Here is an 18871-nt window from a genome sequence, read left to right on the forward strand (position 1 = left end):
GTTGATCGTTGCTACTATAGTCTATGAATGGCCGAGTGCAGTAACTTCATTATTAACAGGTTTCAGAGTAGCAGCCGTGTTAGTTCAGAGAAAAAACAAAAATAGGGAGTGGCACAAGAAGACAAACAAATTTATTTATTATGTTGTGAGCGCTAGCCACTTCCTCTCGATGCACTAACATCCTAGAAAGAAGCGAGCTTCAACAAAGCTCATGCTACAATTAATTTGTTAGTCTTTTAGTCTTTAAAAGTTTTTTCATTATTAACGTTTTTCTTCCTTTCTCTTTCAAAGAGAATTACGAGTTAATTTCAGAGTAATATCTAGTTTGGTTGACAATATAAATGTATATATTTTAAAATAAATCTAAATAGAACATCAGTATTTATTCTTCTCTTTCTGTGATGAGTAAGAACCTAAAATTCTAAAAAAGACCAGCTACACCTAGTTGTCATAGAAGGAAAATCAGTTATTCAGTTTTAACATACTGCTTTCTGGAAAATTCCAGAGCTGTTCAAAATCACTCCAAATTACTGAAATTAAGAACACATTTGATAATGACTCTGCTGAGCGTTTTTTCAGTCATTGTTACTTGAGAGTGAGAAGAGGTGTCCTTTGAATTTTTCTGTTTTGTTTAACTTTGGAAAAATGTATTTGACAAATTTTCTTTTGATTCATGCAGCATAGGTAGTGATAATTGCTATTTAAAATAACATTTCTTTTTCCTTTCCATTAAACAGATGGCTAGAAAACATTGTCAGAAGAAAATGGAGGTAAAATAGCTGGAAAAATATTAGCAATTGAGGATTGTGATGTATAATCTGAAAATTAAATAGGTTTTTAACTTCTTTGGTATGATAATGAAATGGCTTAGTTGAGAGACTATTTTTAATTGCCTATCATTATATATAGTTAGCATTTGCATTTTGAAACTGTATCAGATGTTATAGTTTTTGTCATTAGAAGAAGGAAAAGGTTCAGGAATTGCAAAGGTTAATCTTCTGAGATTGATATGTGCTCAAGAAGTGGTTTCCCAAACTTCAAACCAATTCAGGACCTGTACAAATCTACAGGATTATTTTCTGTGGTAAGGGTGAGAGGTATGTGCCAAATTTTAGGAAATTGCATTATATTTCTATAGTTAAGGAATGGAAGGCATCCTAATCTCCCTATGTGTGTATGTCCCGATGGAAAATCGGAAAACATCCTTTGGTAGTTCTTTTAAAAATATTTAATTTTCTTTAAATCCAAGAACAATTAATACAAAAAGTGAGTCCATATCAGCAGTCTAACCATCTGAGGGCTTGATCATGAGAACATCTATGCACATAATGCAGTCCTTAAGCAAATAACCCCTTGAAGTCAATGGGTCACTTGCATGAGTAGTGGTTTGCAGGACTGGGTCTTTAGAAAGCAGCACTGTGCTGCCAGTGTAGGCTGGAACATTGTTTGGAACAATGTAAAACAGTTTATCACCTCTCAGCAATTGTTAATAATACAGCAACTCGCATTGATTAACTTAGAACATGGTCATTCACTGCATGAAATGACCACCTGTTAGGTCACTTTTTTCCCAATTAGGACACTGCAAACCACATTCTCTCTCCCTTTCTCTGTCTCTCTCTCATCTCTCCCGGCTTGTCTACGCTACCCTACACTTTTTTTGCCTGCGTAGTTATGTAAGCAGAGCCTCCTGGTGCAGGTACAGCATGAGCCAACAGAATAAGTTCTGCTGGCATAGCTAAATCACTTCCCTGTTCGACACTAGCTAACCCGACAGAAGCACTCTTCCTTTGACATAGGGGCATTTACAACAGGTTTTGCTGTCATAGCTATGTCAGTTAGGTGTGACCCCCTCCCTCCCAAATCCTGTCCAATATAGCTATACCAGCAAAACTTTGTAGTGTGGACTAAGCCTATATATGTGTGTCTTTGTCTGTCTGTCTGTCTGTCTGTCTCTCTCTCTCTCGTCCTCTCTAATAACATGCATGTGGTCTTAAGTTAGAGTCGATGTGAGTTGCTGTGTTCTTATTAGCTTAGTGTTGATTTTATATATATATAATAAATTATATATATATAATCTCTTTTGCTAGAAGGCATTTTTCAAATTGATAATCAGTGAACATAAATATTTTATTACTGTAAAGTTACCAAAAAGTTGAAATGTCTTTGACTACCTCCCAGTCTCTTCTTTTCCTCTTTTTCACTTTCTTTTACCTTTCCTCTCCCTCTTTATCCCCTTCATTGTTTCCCAGATGCCACAGTGATGGATGTGGTATAAGAACCTAAATAGACTAGATCTCCTGCTCATTCTCCCTCTTTGTTTCTATTCCATCCTAATCTACCTTGAGGAGAAAAGGTAGTCAAGTGCCACTGATATATTTTAACATATTTTTGTGTGTGGCCGTGATTTCTGCATTGCTTGCTTCAGATGCCTGATTGTAGCAATACTTCCACACAAAATTTAAGAAAAAATCATGCTTCCTCTGTAGGAAACTTTATAGGTGAATCTTCCCTAAGAGACTAGGTGGTAGAATAATTTAAATATAGAATTTTTTTTCTTTATTTCTTGGTCATTCCCATGCAGTTCTACTGTTACTCCATGGCCTGGTCTACAATAAGATTGACCTGACCATGTCACTGGGGTCTGTGAAAAATTTCATGCCCTCGTGCCGTAGTAAAGTTGACCTAGTTCCCCATGTAGATGTGGCTAGGTCAGTGAGAGAATTCTTTCATCGACCTAGCTATTGCCTCCCAGAGTTATGGATTTAATTACAGCAACAGAAAAACCTGTTCCATTGATCAAGGAAGCAGTGCTATAGTGGCTGTAGGGTAGGCATGCTCCAAGTCCTGTCTGTAAAACATTCATAAAATCATCAAGTGAGAGGGAAATAATTCCTCACTTTTGCGTTTTGTATAGACTTTTCAAGAAAAGTGTAGAAGGAGATTCACATCTTCCAATGGAGGCTAGTTTCACAGTGTGAAAAACACTATTCTAGAACAGGTCTTGGTCTACACTTGAAAGTTATATTGGCATAGCTACGTCAGTCAGGGGGTGAAAAAACCACACACCAACTGATGTAACTAGGCTGAAAAAAACCTCAGTGTGTCAGAAGTATATAGTATATAGACGGAAGAGTGTTCCGTCAACATGCTAATGATGTTCAGACAGGTAGTGTTCCTATACCACCAGAAGAAAACCCTCTGTCAGTGTAGGCTGTGTCTACACCACGGGGCTATGCCAACATGGTACAGTCTCTGTTGTGTAGACATACCCCAGGACTGCTGAACTACTTGTTCAGGGTGTGCATATGGTTCATAAGGTGACACTGCTGGATCCGCTATTGTTTGGCAGGTGAAAGGGAGTGGTGAAAAATCAGCAACATCCCATAGGTGTTAGGACCCAGTGAGAGACAGAGGAGATGAGAAAAGAAGCATTTTGGTTCCTCCTCCCACCTTGCTCCTACTGCTGCTGTTTCTACCCAACCCAGCACAGCACTTGACTCCAGGAGAAGGGAAGTGGGATCTCAAGAAACTATGTAGCTGGCTCCAAAGCCTTTTCAACTGATGTTGTCCTTGGAGTTGAGCAATGTATAGGGGAAGGTGAGGGAGCAGCACCCCAGTGACTAGTCAGTATCACTACACCCCCTGATCTAGATAACCTTTGGCCCCTTCATTCAGCATCCCAAACCAAATATGGGTTCATGCTGTTGCTCCAGTCTTACAGTTCTCTGCATCTGCAAAGGCTGGCAAGAGACCAGGTGGATTTTGGTTTCTGGGTATGGTTGAGAGTCACTTCATTTGCAGAAAAAAAAAAACCTTCTCTAAGCAAAACAAGAAGGGTTTCATGAGAACAACCTAATGTTGTTATACAATAGTATTTATTTTCTTCTAAATGTTAAGTGTGGTATCAACGAACATCAGTCCTTTAACTGTAAAAATGTACTGAATGAGTATTATAATCCTGCTGTTGACATTGTGTATCACAGCAGGAGGCTGTTATTTCTGATTATTCTTTGCTTTTTAGCTTTCTTTGGAGCAAAAGACAATACCGGAAAATCTGCCATCCCCAACAGACAAATACAAACTAAAATATCAGCAGTATGAAGCAGAAATGAAAGAGGGATATAAACAGTATTCTCAGAGAACTGCAGAAAAGAAAAAAAACAATGCCCAGTCTCAGGAATCTTCAAGAAAAACATCAGATAAAGAGGTAACAAATTTTAAACTTGCAGATGTACTTTGGTGCACATCCTCATTAGTATCTGAGCATCTCTAATGTTGAATAGGCATTCAAATAGAGGAAGTCTGTTTGAACCCTTTCCTCTTATAAACACTAGAAGCATAAGTCTCCAGTGGGAGAGCAGGTCTATGCCCTGAGAAGGCACTTCTCCCAGCCAGATGAGCAAGATTTGCATGAGCTATCAATGAGATTTCTTGTTTGCACTTTTATTAGAAGGAAAATGCATAATTTGTGACTGCAGAAGAGGAAGGATGATGGTAAAAAATGTGACATTAGAATGGTGAAGTGCTTTCAATCCTTCTTTAAATATGTATATAGAGCCAGAACTTTGCATAGTTTACAAAGAACAGAAAAAAATAATTACCACTGCCCTATAGAACTTACAGACAAACAGAAAATGAAAATTAGCAGAAAAAAAGATGATGTGAGGAGAAGAGGGAAAGGGGTTCAAATACATAAAGATAATGTGAACTATTTAGATTGTAAGTCCTGTGGGGGCAGGGAAAGCTTACTCTATGTGTGTATGGTGTCCAGTACAACAGGGTCCCAAACTCTGATTGGGACTTCTTGGTGCTACCACAATACAAAGAATAAATAATATTTGTATTACATTACTAATGAATCTTATACATTCTTCTATTTAAAAAAAAATAAGACAGAGGTGGTATAAAAGATGTGGAGTAGACAGCAGAGGAGTGGAGATCGACAATGGAAAAACAAAATGAAAAAAGTTGTCTTTCATTTTCTTTTGAAGAAAAGGGAGAGGGTGAGGATGCTCAGCACACCTGAAGAGTTATCATTCCAGGTGTGAGGAGAAGCATGAAAAAGACATGAAGGTGGGAGTGGGAGGTGAGCAAGAGGTGTGGAGGGGAATGGCTATTGAAGAGAGAGAAACTGGATGAAGCATTGATCAGAGATGATGAATTTGAATACCATGGAAAGAGAGAGGAAGCCAATGAATGGGCAACAAAGCAGTGACATGCTTGAAATGACAATGGTGAAGGATAATTTTAGCTGCTGAATATTAATAGAATGGAAAGGAAAAAGTTATGGAGGAGGGAAACTAGTGTCCCAGGCTGAGATGGCTATTGTGTATATTGCTTCATTGTCTTAAAAGGACACTGTCCACTTGAAATCAAATTTTCAAATGTACGTAATGTTCGAAGTAAAACTTAAGAGAACCGATAACCGAAAGAGAATTGAGACAGGAAAAATATCCTTTTTTTCTAATTGTGTTTATTTTGTTCATGTTATAGCACCTTGTCAGTGATAGTGTTTTGTTGATGGTGAGTTTCATTTCCTGCACAAGCACAACATCACATTGTCTTGCATCTGGCTAAGAGTAACTCACTTGCATGCTCTACTGCTCCAGGCTCTGGAAGAGAGCATTTATGGGAGCAGCACCACTGAAATTGAAACTGAAAGGATAGCAGGTGGATGTTTTCAAAGAGGAAAAGGAGGGCAGAATAGAGTTGGAGTCAGGAGTGTTTGGTGTTTGCTTTTGGGCCCACTCAAAAGATATTTCTAAACATGAGATGAGTAAAACAATTCTTACATATTTTTTTAAAAAAGTAAAATAAAAATCAGGCTATTCTATTTTTAATATCCTGCTTTTATCCTCAAGTCTTTCATTACTTTTTTACCTCAGTCTTCACAAAAAAAGTTAATTTTAATCAGATGTTTTACAAAGTGAATATTAACAAGGGAGAAGGATCTCGTCAGAATAGGAAAAGAACAGGTTAAAGAAATACTTAAATAAGCTAGATGTATTCAAGTTGGCAGAGCCTGATGAAATTCACTGTAGAATACTTGAGCTAGCAAAGCAATCTCTGAACCATTAATAATTCTCTTCAACAATTATGAGGTCCCAGATGACTGGTGATAGGCAAACATAGTACCTATCTTCAAAAAGGGGGAAAAGGAGGTCTTAGGGAATTACGACCTGTCAGCCTAGAAAGATAATGGAACAAATGATTAAACAATCAATTTGTTGAAACCTGAGGAATAATAAGGTGAGAAACAATAGCCAACATGGATTTGTCAAGAACAAATCATGCCAAACCACTCTAATTTCCTTCTTTGACAGAGTTACTGGCCTAGTGGAGGGAGGAAGCAGTACATATGGTATCTCTGGACTTTAGTAAGGCTTTTGACACTGTCCCACATGACATTCTCATAAGTAAATTAGGGAAATATGGTCTAGATTAAATTACTATAACGTGGTTGCATAACTGATAACTAGTCTTTGAGTACAGTCTATTAGTGATTCACTGTGAAACTGAGAGGGCATATCAAGTCCTCCAGGGGTAAGTCCTGCATTTGATACTATTCAAAATTTTAATTCATAAGTTAGATAATAGAGAGTATGCTTATAAAATTTGTGGATAACATCAACCTGGGAGGGGTTTCAAGCACTTTGGAAGACAGGATTAGAATTCAGAATGATCTCAATATATTGGAGAATTGATCTGAAATCAATCAGATGACATTCAATAAAGACAAGTGCAAAGTACTACACCTAAGAAGGAAAAATCAAATGGATGATAATTGGCTATGCAGTAGTACTGTAGACACGGATCTTGTAGTTGTAGTTGATCTCTAATTGAATATGAGCCAACAATATGTTGCAGTTGCAAAAAAGGCTAATATTCTGCAGTATATTAATAGGATTATTGTAAGTAAGATATGGGAAGTAATTGTTCTGCTCTAGCTGTCTCTTGTGAGGCCTCAGGTGGAGTACTGTGTCCAGTTCTGGGTGCCACATATTAAGAACGATGTGGACAAATTGGAGAGGGTGTAGTGGAAAGCAACAAACATGATAAAAGGTTTAGAAAACATGACCGATAAGGAAAGGTTAAAAACAACTGGACATATTCAGTCTTGAGAAAAGAAGACTGAAGAGAAATCTGATGATAACCTTAAAATAAGTTAAGGGTTGTTCTAAAGAGGACAGTGATCAATTGTTCTCCATGTCCACTGAAGGTAGGACAAGCAGTAATTGGCTTATTCTGCAGCAAGTGAGATTTATGTTGGATATTAAGATTTTTCTCACTGAAAGGATAGGTAAATTCCTGAATAGTCTTCCAAAGGAGATTGTGAAATCCCATCTTTGGAGGTTTTTAAGAACAGGATGGACAAACACCTCTCAGGGATGGTAGGTCTACTTGGTCCTGCCTCAGCACAGTGGGATGGACTGTATGACCTTTGAGTCCCTTCCAGCCCTATATTTCTATGATTCAGTGAAAATCAATATGTAAAATAGCTGGTGAGTCAGTAGTACTCAGAAAAGAATTTGAGGGTTATAGTGGATCACAAACTGAATACGAGTCAGTGTAATACTATACAAAAAAGGCAAATGTTGTGGGATATATTAACAAGAGGGTTTTATATAAGATATGGAAGGTAATTGTTCCTCTCTACTCTGCACGGGTGAAGCCTGAGCTGGAGTACTGTGCCTAGTTTGGGGCACCACATGTCAAGAAAAATGTGAACAAACTGGAGAGAGTCCAGAAGAGAGCAACAAAACTGATAAGAGGTTTGGAAAACATAATCTATGAGGAAAGGCTGAAAGAGTTGGAGATTTTTAGTTCAAAGAAGAGAAGGCTTAGGGGGAGCATGATAACAGTAATCAAATATGTAAAGAGGGTGGTGATCAATTGTTCTCCATGTCCAGCAAGGGTGGGGCAAGAAGTAATTGGCTTAGTTTGTAGCAAGTGAGATTCAGGTTAGATATTAGAAAAAATCCTTTCTAACTGTAAGGATAATTGAACACTAGATTAGGTTACTTAAGGAGGTTGTGGAATCTCCATGGTTGAAGGTTTTAAGAACAGGTTAGTTAACACCTGTCAGGGATGGTCTAAGCATACTTGGTCCTGTCTCAGTGCAGGGGGATGGATTAGATGACCTCTAGAATTTATAGAATATACAATCAGTCCCTGAGAACATAAGTAATTGTTTTATGAAAATGTGAACTTTGCATTCAGCATAATTAATTAAAAAAAACCTCAGCTTCTGGGGAATTCTTCTAAAAAAAGTCTGTATTTCTCCTCTTCATTTCTAAATATATTACATTTATCCTATATATCCATCTCCTCTTAAGAGCACTGTTAACTTCTGTAAAACTGCAGGAAATGTCTAAGAGAAGTCTAAGCCAGCGGTTCTCAAACTGTGGGACAGCACCCCAAAGTGGGTCACGATGCCATTTTAATTGGGTCCCAGGGTAGGCATTAGACTTGTTGGGGTTGTGTAGTAATTTTTGTTGCCAGAAGGGAGTCGCGGTGCAATGAAGTTTGGGAATCCCTGGTCTAAACCAAAGAAAAATATTTTTGTTTGCTACAACTGATTGTCCATGATGTTGTAAGTCGAATACAGTGTATTTCTTTGTAGGAGCCACAGCTTGAAGACAGGACTGATCCTGATCTTACAGCTCTTGATGAGAAAGCCCTCTTGCAGCAATGCTATACAAGCAAGCCCTACACAATGCAGCACAGCATAAGGAAGTTAGAAGCTGTAAGTTTCCTGGATAGTATTAAATTGTTATATAAATATCCCTATATATCAAGGCTTGTAGGTATAAATTTTGATATGCTGTAAAACATGTAGAAAACCTCATTGATAGATGTTTGTATATATGTGTATTTTTACATAATATATTTATATTGATTAAATCATACATGATATAGCATTGACAGGGAAATTAACTGGGTGACCTAATAGGTCTCTTCTATTTCTTCTGTGATCTTTTGTCAGAACTGTGCAGAAAAAGCACAAGAACTCTAAACACTGAGTTTAGGATTATTTCAGCAATGCTCAGCAGCCTCCAGGACGTGACTTTTTGCTGAACTCCACCAATAAAACAAAACAAAAAGGCTTGATTTATGGATGATCTGATGTATTGAACTCACTCTGTTGTGATTAAGGACCGTAGCACATAGAATATTCTATCAGAAGGTCTTGAAATATTTGTTGAACTTGGATATCTCATATACAAAAATACATAGGAACAAAAAGTGAAAGCTGCCAAGGCATCCTTAACTTAGAATTTCAATTTAGAGTTGGTTTGTCATATCCTTAGTGCTTTGAGAGAGATTTAATATGTAATATATATATAATTTGAGTTCTTATCCATACATGTTTTTCTTTTCTGAAAATATCAGACCTATTGTCAGTTGTGCATATTTATTTTTAAAAAGCCTTAAAAAGATTCTTAAATATACAATATATGTTAACATTTCCTTTGAGTGTAACTATTATTAATACATACTTTTAAAGGGAAGTTTTTCTGTAATTGCCTTCTATTTTTGATACTGAAAAATAATGAACAGTTTAGAGGTAAGTTGTTGTATTTTGAGGAGTATTTTGTATTTGTATTGAGGAGATAGCAACCATGATGCAGTCTTCTTTGATTGAAGGTTTGCATCCACAATTGCTCAGTTTAGTCTGTAGTCTAGGAGTACTCTTGGATTCCTCGCTGATGCTGAGCTCTCACATAACAATGGCTGTGAGACTCTGTCCCATCCAGATGGGTGAAGACCTGGCCTCAGTTATTCATGCCTCCATTACCTCTCAGCTGGTCTACAGCAATGCAATATGCCTGGCATGAAAACATCAGCACTTAGGAAATGCCAACAAGTACAAAACATTGCAGCATGTCTCCTCAGCAACACAGGCTATTTTGAGCACATTGCACCTGTCCTACGCTCTCTACATCGACTTTCCATAGATTTTTGAACCAAGTTCAAAGTCTTGGTTCTTATCTTCAAAGCTCTCCATAGCCTGGGCCCAGGATACCTAAACAATTGTTTTAAAGCTTCTGGTCAACAACTTTGCTCCTCTGACACAATGGAACTCTCAACAGTAAAAGTAAAGCTCATCTGTGTGGGAGACAGGACCTTCTCTGGAGGTTGTCTCAGGCTCTGGAAATAACTCCCCCAGTAACCAAGGACTATCACAACCCTCACCAGCTTCCACTCCACTCAAAGTGCCATGTGCATATTTTGACCTTGCCTTCTTTAACATAAACACATAGCAACAGGTACGTCTAAGAAAACAACAACATCCTACAAAACCAAGGCTCACCATTCCGCATGCTTCTTCCTCTGGGAAGTGAATGAGAGAACAAACAATACATAACAGGTGTGTGGTCACCTGGCTTAACACACTGCTGAAAGGCACTCAGATACTATGGATGGAGATGATGGTACCTCTTGTTATGATCACTTGCCAATATTTCCCATTGGTCAGGATTAATTCCAAATTCCTTCATATCTTGCTTGCATGTGTCTTTATAGCGAAGCTTGGGACAGCCTGTTGTTCTAGTTCCCTCTGATAGCTCCTCGTATAACATGTCCTTGGGTATCTGTCCATCTTCCAACCTACTCAGATGGCCCAGCTAGCGCAGTCATCTTTGCTTGAGCAGGGATGTCACACTTGGTAAATTTTCCCTTTGAAGAACCTCTGCATTGGTGACTGTATCTTGCCATTTGGTGTTGAATATGTGGCGTAAACTACGTAGGTGGAAACTGTTTAAACTTTTCTCCTGATGAGCATAAGTTATCCATGTTTCCCCACCATACCATGAGATTGCTGAGGATGCAAGCATTTTGGTACGCTAGCATTTTGGTCTTGATGGTAAGCTTTGAGTTGTTCCATGGTCTTTTAGTTAGTCTGCTAAAGGTGGTGGCAGCCTTTCCAATGCGAACATTTAGTTCTTCCAGTGAGAGGTTGGTGGTCACTGTAGAACCTAAATAGCTGAATTTTCGGACTACTTCTAACTGGTTTGCATTTAAGGTAATTGAAGGATCTTGTGGAACTCCTGTTCTAATACAACTATTTTCTTGGTGGTGAGAGCAAATGCCTGACAAGCACTTGAAAGGCCATCCTTGAGTTCTTGTAGTAGATCTTCATTATGGGCTATGAGGGCAGCATCATCATTAGCACCTTTTTGACTTTGGTCTTTGACTTAAGTTGGGACAGGTTGAAGAGTTTCCCATCTGATCCTGTGTGGAGATACACTCCATCTTTCATGTCCTTAAACGCACAATTCAAGAGTACCGAGAAGAAGATTCCAAAGAGTGTAGGAGCAAGAACACATCCTTGCTTCACTCTGTTTTTCATTCAGAGCTGTCCGAAGTGGACCCGCCAAACTGGACAGTTGTTTTCATGTTGTTGTGGAATGAATGTATAAGACTTAACAGGGTTGGTAGGCATCCTATCTTTTCTAGTATAGCAAATAGACTGCCTCTGCTGACTGTGTCAAATGCTTTGGTTAGGTCTACAAAGGCGATGAACAATGGTCTATGCAGAGAGCAAAACCGACTTCTTGGGAGACTTGTGAATTATACCCTTTACCAAAATTGTTATAGAGTTAAGTTGTAAAGTTAGTGATTATCCTTTAAAATTATCTGGTGTTTGATTGGCAACCAGTTTTTCATCCTCTTCAACTATAGTAGGGCTGGGTCTATATATAGAATTTGGCTTGCACATGTAAAATGCCTACCCAGGAAATCTTCTCTCAATCACAGATTGTCTCTGTATTTAGCACATTAGTGAAATAGAGTTGCACTAAGATAGAGGGAGCCACAGCCGATCAAAGATAGAGATAGATAACTAATCACAGGTATGCAGATTGGGTAGGGAGCTTACATAAGAAACACTGAACAATGTCTTTGTCTTCCCATGAAAACCAACTATATAAATGTCATGGAAATAAGGGCAAACCTAAATGCAGTAGAGAAGTTCAGAAATCTGATATATATTAAATGATAGGGTTATGCCAGAGAGTAAAACCCACTGTCAGCAAGGAAGAATAGTTGGGATAATCTTTTCAATGAATAGGGTGACTCCTATAAGACTCTTCCAATTGTCATATATCCGAGGAGGAGAATATTCTGGCACATAGCTGACCTGCTTTCAAATAAATAATTGAGAGTGGACAATAAATCATAAAAGAATCTTTCACAAGACAAAATCAAATTGGTAGAGGTAAATCTTCATTGCTTCAAATCATCATTTGTATCTGCACCGATTCCTATGATGCATTGGATGGGGAGGGAAGTTTCTCTTATGCTTTGTCCCACTTAAATAATACACTAACTTAAAGTAATGTGAGAGCAAATATAAAGAAATTTGGCCCTCAGCATAAATGTTAGATTTCTCTTTTATATGTAGACAATACAATTACACAGAGCTAGTGCATATGTAAACAGTTTAACTATATCAGAATGCATTATGTGGCTCTAATTTAACTGAACCTCATTCACTGTATAATTTTCTCAATTTAAAAAAAAGATAAGGTAAGAGAGTGAAATGATACATTTGAAAACTCCATATTGCTTAACTGCATCTTCTGAAGATCATCTTATTTTCTGAAGTTTTTATTGTATCTCATAGACTCTTAATGGTTTTTTTCATTTCAGGAGGATGTAGCTGCAGAGAGGAGAAAGCAAACTGTAGTAGAGCAAGTGATGGTGGATCAGTTATCTAGGTAAGAGAATATACAAAGTATAATTACAAATTAACACTGTAGAAGAATCAACTATTTGAAAGTGTGCCCTACCTTGTGAAGGAAGTATTATTATTATTATTTATTATTATTTTAAATTTGTGAACATTCTTTAAATTCTTTAATTTTTTTTGTAAAACTTCTGTGATGAAAATTATCAACCTTCTAATTTTAAATATCATAAGTATGATCTAAATATCTCTCAGAAGAATTAAAAATGTTAACACTTGCACCCTAATTTTAAGTGTTTTACAGTAGCACACTCTTGAGAGCTAATCTGCAGGCTTTTTTGCAAAATATATTGGTGCCTTTTGTAATACATTATACGTCTTTAGTGCCTTTCTTCTGAGAAACTCAGTTTTTTAAAACAGTGATAAATTACTTAAAAGGATGTTGTGCTGATTAAGACAATATTGTTCCAGTTTTACAGAGTTGGCTCTGAGAGAGTTGGACAATGTCACACAACTAGGCAGTTAACACCCATTGGTTGGCAGGTCTTTGAAGCACTGTAGACAGTATTTCAGTGCCTTGAAGGAGGAAGGATCTTGTGATTTTGTTTGGTGACCCTCACTAGGCAGTATAGTTAACAGCATTGACTGTCTCTGGAAAGAACCACAGGAAAGTGATAGAGCCTTTGCAGGGGACAGAGGGAATGAAAATAACTTTGTGCTTCTTCAGATTGCAAAATACATTTTAATTTTTTTCTTATTGTGTTTCATCACATATACTTTTAAATAAGATGTGCGCTAACGGACCATTCTTGCATTTCTTTGTGCTTGAAGCAGGGCCACCAGCGTTCCAAGCATGTGCTTGGGGCAGCACTTTCCAAGGGGCGGCACTTTTCAAGGGGCAGCATTCTTTTTAAACATTTTTTTTTTTTTGCTTCGGCAGTGGCAAAAATCCTGGAGCTGGTACTGGCTTGAAGTAACTGATTATCAGGCTTATTTTCATTAATGTACCTTAGGTATGCACATTTAATGCCAGCCTATGAAGTATGATTATATTACCTTAGCATTTACAAGAGTTAGAACAAAAATGATCTACAAATTTATATTTACCATAGAGCAATGGTTCTCAAACTTATTTGAGTGCACTCCACTTCTTAGTGTCTATAGTAGTTTACGCCCCCCCTGACCACACAAGCACATATACTGATAAAAAATAATCAACATGTAACTCTCACTAAATATGAAAAACAGTAAGATATTTAGTCAAACAGAGCCAATGATCCACTATAATAAGAGCAAAAGCAAAACTGTGATTGTGGTCGATGCTTACAATTAAATGTGCACACCATATCATAGCAAACAGATTAATGTGTAGATAGCAACGACTTTGTATAATGCTATGCAAGCTTAGAAATCCGTCAAAATGCACAGAACCATCTAGAGTCAAATGCACAGTGCAATCTGAGGACCTGATATGTCTGGAGGAATCAGATTTGCTAGTTATTAATTGCTGTGGGTAAAATGTGCTCAGTAGCTCCCACCCCTCCCAAGCTTCTCATGGCCCCCAGAATACATTCTGCACACACACTCATGGGGAGGGGTGCCCCCTAGTTTGAGAACTTTTGCCATAGAATAATGTTGCTTTGGTGTGTTTTTTTTTCTTCTGTCAGGGCTGTAATAAGTGACCCAGAGCAAAGTACAAATATTGGTACTTACCAGAGGGATAGGACCTTTGCAGGTCTTGAGACAGCACCATTGCGCTTTAGAAAAAGAACATTACATGAAACAAAGTAAGTTTTCTTTTGCGGTGGTGGTTTGGAGTTTTTTAAGCTACAGGCTTATAGCCCTAATTTCAACCAATTGTAACTTTAGCAAAACCTATTCCTTTCAGGCTGAAACTTTTCGTGCTTGGTCTTTCTCGCTTTCTTTCCCTTTTTTTTCCTGCTAAATGTAGTAAGTTTGTTCCATCCAGTTTTAGAGGTGCACAAAAGATGATCAGGGAGTTCTTTGAGTATGATCTTTATTATGGGTGTTTTATATGCCTGGGATAAACCAGGTGGAAACTTTCTAGATAGCAGTGGCTGTGTTTCATAGAATAGCAGGGTTGGAAGGGACCTCAGGAGGTCCAACCCCCTGCTCAAAGCAGGACCAATCCCCAGACAGATTTTTGCCCCAGATCCCTAAATGGCCCCCTCAAGGATTGAACTCACAACCCTGGGTTTAGCAGGGCAATGCTCAAACCATTGAGCTATCCTTTCCCCCCATCTTACATGGGTTCTCGTCTTCTAAAGGGTGCACAGCCCCAACTGTTCATTTACTTCTGACTGCTGTAGGAAGTGAGCAGGAGCTCAATGGTGGCCTTTGCTAGCCCCATCAGCCCCACTTCATGGAAAGGTTGGGATTTTTGCTTATATATGCAGTCTTGGAGGTATGATATTTAGTATTAGTGATTGCTACACATTGACAGATTTATTTATTTATTTTGGTCTCTTCAGTTGTTTTTGGTTTTAAGCCTTCCTCATGCCGTTTCATGTATTTTATCCATTACTATGGCTGAATCCAATGGCTTCAAGCCATGCCTTCCTCGAGTGGCACTATGGCTGTCACAGATAAATGTGCCTTTTCTGCCTCAGGAAATGGTGTTTTCCTGATGATTCTTTGAGTGTAAAGATTTACCAAAAGCACATATAGAATGTGAAAAAAAAACTTAAACTTATATGGGTATTGTTCCCCAGTACCGATCTTCTAGATCAGAGTTTCCAAAGCCTTTAAAAGCTGGACAGCTGTCCTCTCATTCTCCTCAGGCAACTGTGCAGGCTTTTAACAATCCCTTGCATCTCTTAACTTACACATCTTTGTGTGTCCCCTCTCCCCTACACCCAACACACTTCAGTACTTCATGAAATGCTGATGTACATCTTAATATAATAGTTCCTATCTAGTCTTACATGTTTTGATGACTAGTGAAATAGTTGACATTTAAAATATTGTCACTGCTATCTGAGTTAACACCAATTGAAATTGATTAATTGAAATCCACATTGCAGAGCTATTGTTTCAGGCTCTCTGCAAATGTAGGCAGATATCTCTGCATCAGTTGCATTCAAGTACTCAAATATAATTGTAAGAGACTTACTTTCTTTAAAAAAAATGCAAGCTGTGACTCTGGGGAGCAATTTTAAAATTTTGCTCCAGCCCCCCCATAGCAAGTCTCTCTGCTCCCCAGGGGTTATGCCTCTACTTTAGTAAAATTGATGTAGAGAAATTGAAACGGATGTTGACTGGACATTCTGCTACTATGGTGTTGAGAACCACATTAGTACCTAGATATATAGAGAGGTCCTGGAATTGTTCTGAGTCAGGAACCAGCAGCTAAATGATTTCCATACTGAAGAGCAGTTCAATAGTAAGGACTGATTAAGACACCCTCTCTGGCTCAGAGGTTGGGTGTTAAGCCATTCCCCAGTGGCTCTTCAGTCTTACACTTGCATATCCTGAAATCCAGCAGTGTAAATCCACATTAGGCTCCACTATTGAATGCCACTTCAGTGTTGAGATAAAGTTGAAGGTTTGTTAAGTTCTTAAGGGACTATTTTTCTGAGTAATGCTTTTCCAGCATTGGTTTTCCTTGAGAGAGCCAAGGAAAATGAAGAAAGAGTCAACAGATTCGTAACTCTTCTTAGCACATCTAAATAACAGTGATGGGATGTCCACTCCGCATAGGTCTGACCAGGGTGAAGGTGGCCAATTAACTGCCCAGGCTGCACCTGGAGGAGGAGCCAGAGTGCAGAGAACTAAGTGATTGCAAGCAGGCCCACCTGTTCAGGAACAGATGGGGCCTATAAAGCCAGGTAGGGGGCTACAGATGGCGGCTGCTGAGAAAGGGCAGTCAATCCCTGGGAAGAGAGAGGAATGCTTGGGGGGCTGCTGGGAAAGGCTTCAGGAAGACAGGCAGCAGTCACTTTCTGGGAAGAAGGAGGAAGCTTTTGAGCTGGTACGCCCAGAAAAAGAAGGGGAACCACAGTGTAGGAAGCAGTCCAGGAGCAGTGAGGCCAGAGAGAGGAAGCCCAGAACTGCTGAGCTGAGGGTCCCTGGACTGAAACCCGGAGAAGAGGGCAGACCTGGGTTCCCCTACCAGCTGTCGAGTGCATGGCATCAGTTTCAATTTCTCTACATCAATTTTACTAAAGTAGAGGCATACCCCCTGGGGAGCAGAGAGACTTGCTACGGGGGGCTGGAGAAGACTGCTTAGGACTGCTGATGGACTGTATCCCAATGGGGAATGCTGAGTGATCTAGCTGGAGAGCTAAGTCACAAAGGAGATGGTGTGAGTCCTGGAGCAAGAGGAGCTGCAGACCAGAGTCAGGGTGACAGTGTGCAAACCGTGGACTGAGGCGTTGTCTTCCAGAGCTAATCACCAGAGTGACCAGGAGGAGGCACTAGACCTGCAGTGAATGGAGCACCCATGACAATAACATTGACCCCAAAGATATCCAGACTTGCTCTCCCTGCATTCCAGCTCTTTCATCTGCTTTATGACTCCACTGCGAAGGGAAACCTGGATCAACTCATAACTAGGTTACCACAATCTAGGTTTATTGGTAGTTCTAGAAATGGTTGATATTTAATGCAAAATGTTACATATTTGGAATATATCTGTTGATAAATGTCATGAATTATTTTAACAGAATAAGGACCAGATCAGCATTAACTGAAAATGTGCTTTCTAATAAGTTACGCTTTGATGGCAGAATTATATCAAGGTAATCATAAATGTCATAGAACTCCTTTTTAAATCTGTGAGTAATTAATTATTTTCTTTTGCATATTGGAATAATTGCAGTACATTACACATCTATTTAGAAGTATGTGCTTATAATATGTACATTAGAGCTCTGCGTGGAACTAGTGTAGAGCCTTGCAGTGAGACTGGGCTCTCACAGGTCCCACAGGACCCGCTGCCATAATAGCAGGAGCGGGTGGGAGCGAGATTAAAAATAGTCCCATGCAGGGCTCTGTTGTACAAACATATGTATAATTTTAATTTTCTTAAGTGTCTATTATATGCTGACATAGTTTAGAACAGCCCTGAGTCTCATTCGACCCAAGAATCAGGGTTATATAAAGGATTCCTTTCTGATGTCTTTTGCTGCAGCCAGAGCTTTCTGGATGCAGCTGAGAATTCAGCCCATTAGCTTCAGAGATCATGATGAACATAGCTGGTCCTAATACATGAAATCTGTTGGTTGAGTTGCGAAAACTCTTTCTGAATGTGGATTATGGAAAGCATTTTAGAGAAATAGCCTAAAATTTAATTTAGATATGTGACTGGTTCCACAAGCTACACTGAACAATATTTCAAATAAAACTAAAGCAATCAAAACCAGTAATATTCTTAAAATAATGATTATAATAATATTGTAGGGCATTTGCCATTGAACTGCTACTAAAGATGCATATTTCAAAATAGTGATATCCTCATCCCATTTCAGTTTGAAAGAGATTACAAAACTCTAATATTGCTTTTCAATTACTGTTGTAGGAATGGGCGTGATGCTTGCAGAGAGCTGATTGGATTCTTTTTTATGTATGACAGATCTCTTACTGTATATGAATATCGACAATTTGGAAAAAATAGGTAGGATAAATAACTGTTAAAAATTCTCAAGAAAATATTCTCCAGAATATATCCAGAAGAACTTACTTTCAAGTTTTTATTTATTTAAACTTATTTTAAATCATCTCACAGAACAAATGCCTTACCTTTCATTCAGAAAGGAGTTTATAGTCATCAGCGTGGACAAAGAAAAGGACAACAATATGATCTTAGTGACTTTTATGTTGTAAGTATTTTTCTATTGAAAATATATCAACTCTGCTGATGATTTGGAAATGCCACTTGGGTTGTTTGAATTCTGGACTGAAGCAGGGACTTTAATCTAGCATTCAATGGACTGATCCAAAGAATGCTGCAGTCAATGGAAGACTTTCCATTAACTTCAGCTTCTTTGGTTGAAGCCCTGAGTCTTAAAGAGTCTGGGCTAGAGATGGTCGGGAGTTTTTGACTAACTCATTAGGTTGGAATATGCCAGTTTGTCAAAACCAAAACTTTTTGTGGAAACATGTCAGTTTCAACAAAAGTTTATTTGAAACTGATTTCTCAGGTTAGGATGGAATGTT

At 38.5% G+C, this 18871-nt stretch overlaps 1 protein-coding gene across 7 annotated transcripts in view; it reads left to right on the top strand.

Annotated features, from left to right (window-relative positions):
• The window catches only part of CAPS2 (calcyphosine 2), a 56042-nt gene that overhangs the window by 9894 nt on the left and 27277 nt on the right, over nucleotides 1-18871 (top strand). For 6 of the 7 annotated variants that reach the window (XM_039520624.1, XM_039520627.1, XM_039520628.1 and 3 more), the window contains 8 exons: nucleotides 738-770; nucleotides 4025-4210; nucleotides 8627-8749; nucleotides 12658-12725; nucleotides 14362-14481; nucleotides 17380-17454; nucleotides 18234-18329; nucleotides 18441-18534. In XM_039520624.1, coding sequence (XP_039376558.1) covers nucleotides 738-770; nucleotides 4025-4210; nucleotides 8627-8749; nucleotides 12658-12725; nucleotides 14362-14481; nucleotides 17380-17454; nucleotides 18234-18329; nucleotides 18441-18534 — 795 coding nt within the window. Of the gene's footprint in view, nucleotides 1-737; nucleotides 771-972; nucleotides 1098-4024; nucleotides 4211-8626; nucleotides 8750-12657; nucleotides 12726-14361; nucleotides 14482-17379; nucleotides 17455-18233; nucleotides 18330-18440; nucleotides 18535-18871 lie in introns of those variants that run through there. The other variant, XM_039520631.1, reaches the window with a different exon arrangement.

Source organism: Mauremys reevesii, linkage group 1 (assembly GCF_016161935.1).
Source record: "Mauremys reevesii isolate NIE-2019 linkage group 1, ASM1616193v1, whole genome shotgun sequence".
In the NCBI taxonomy this organism is placed as follows: Eukaryota; Metazoa; Chordata; order Testudines; family Geoemydidae; genus Mauremys; species Mauremys reevesii.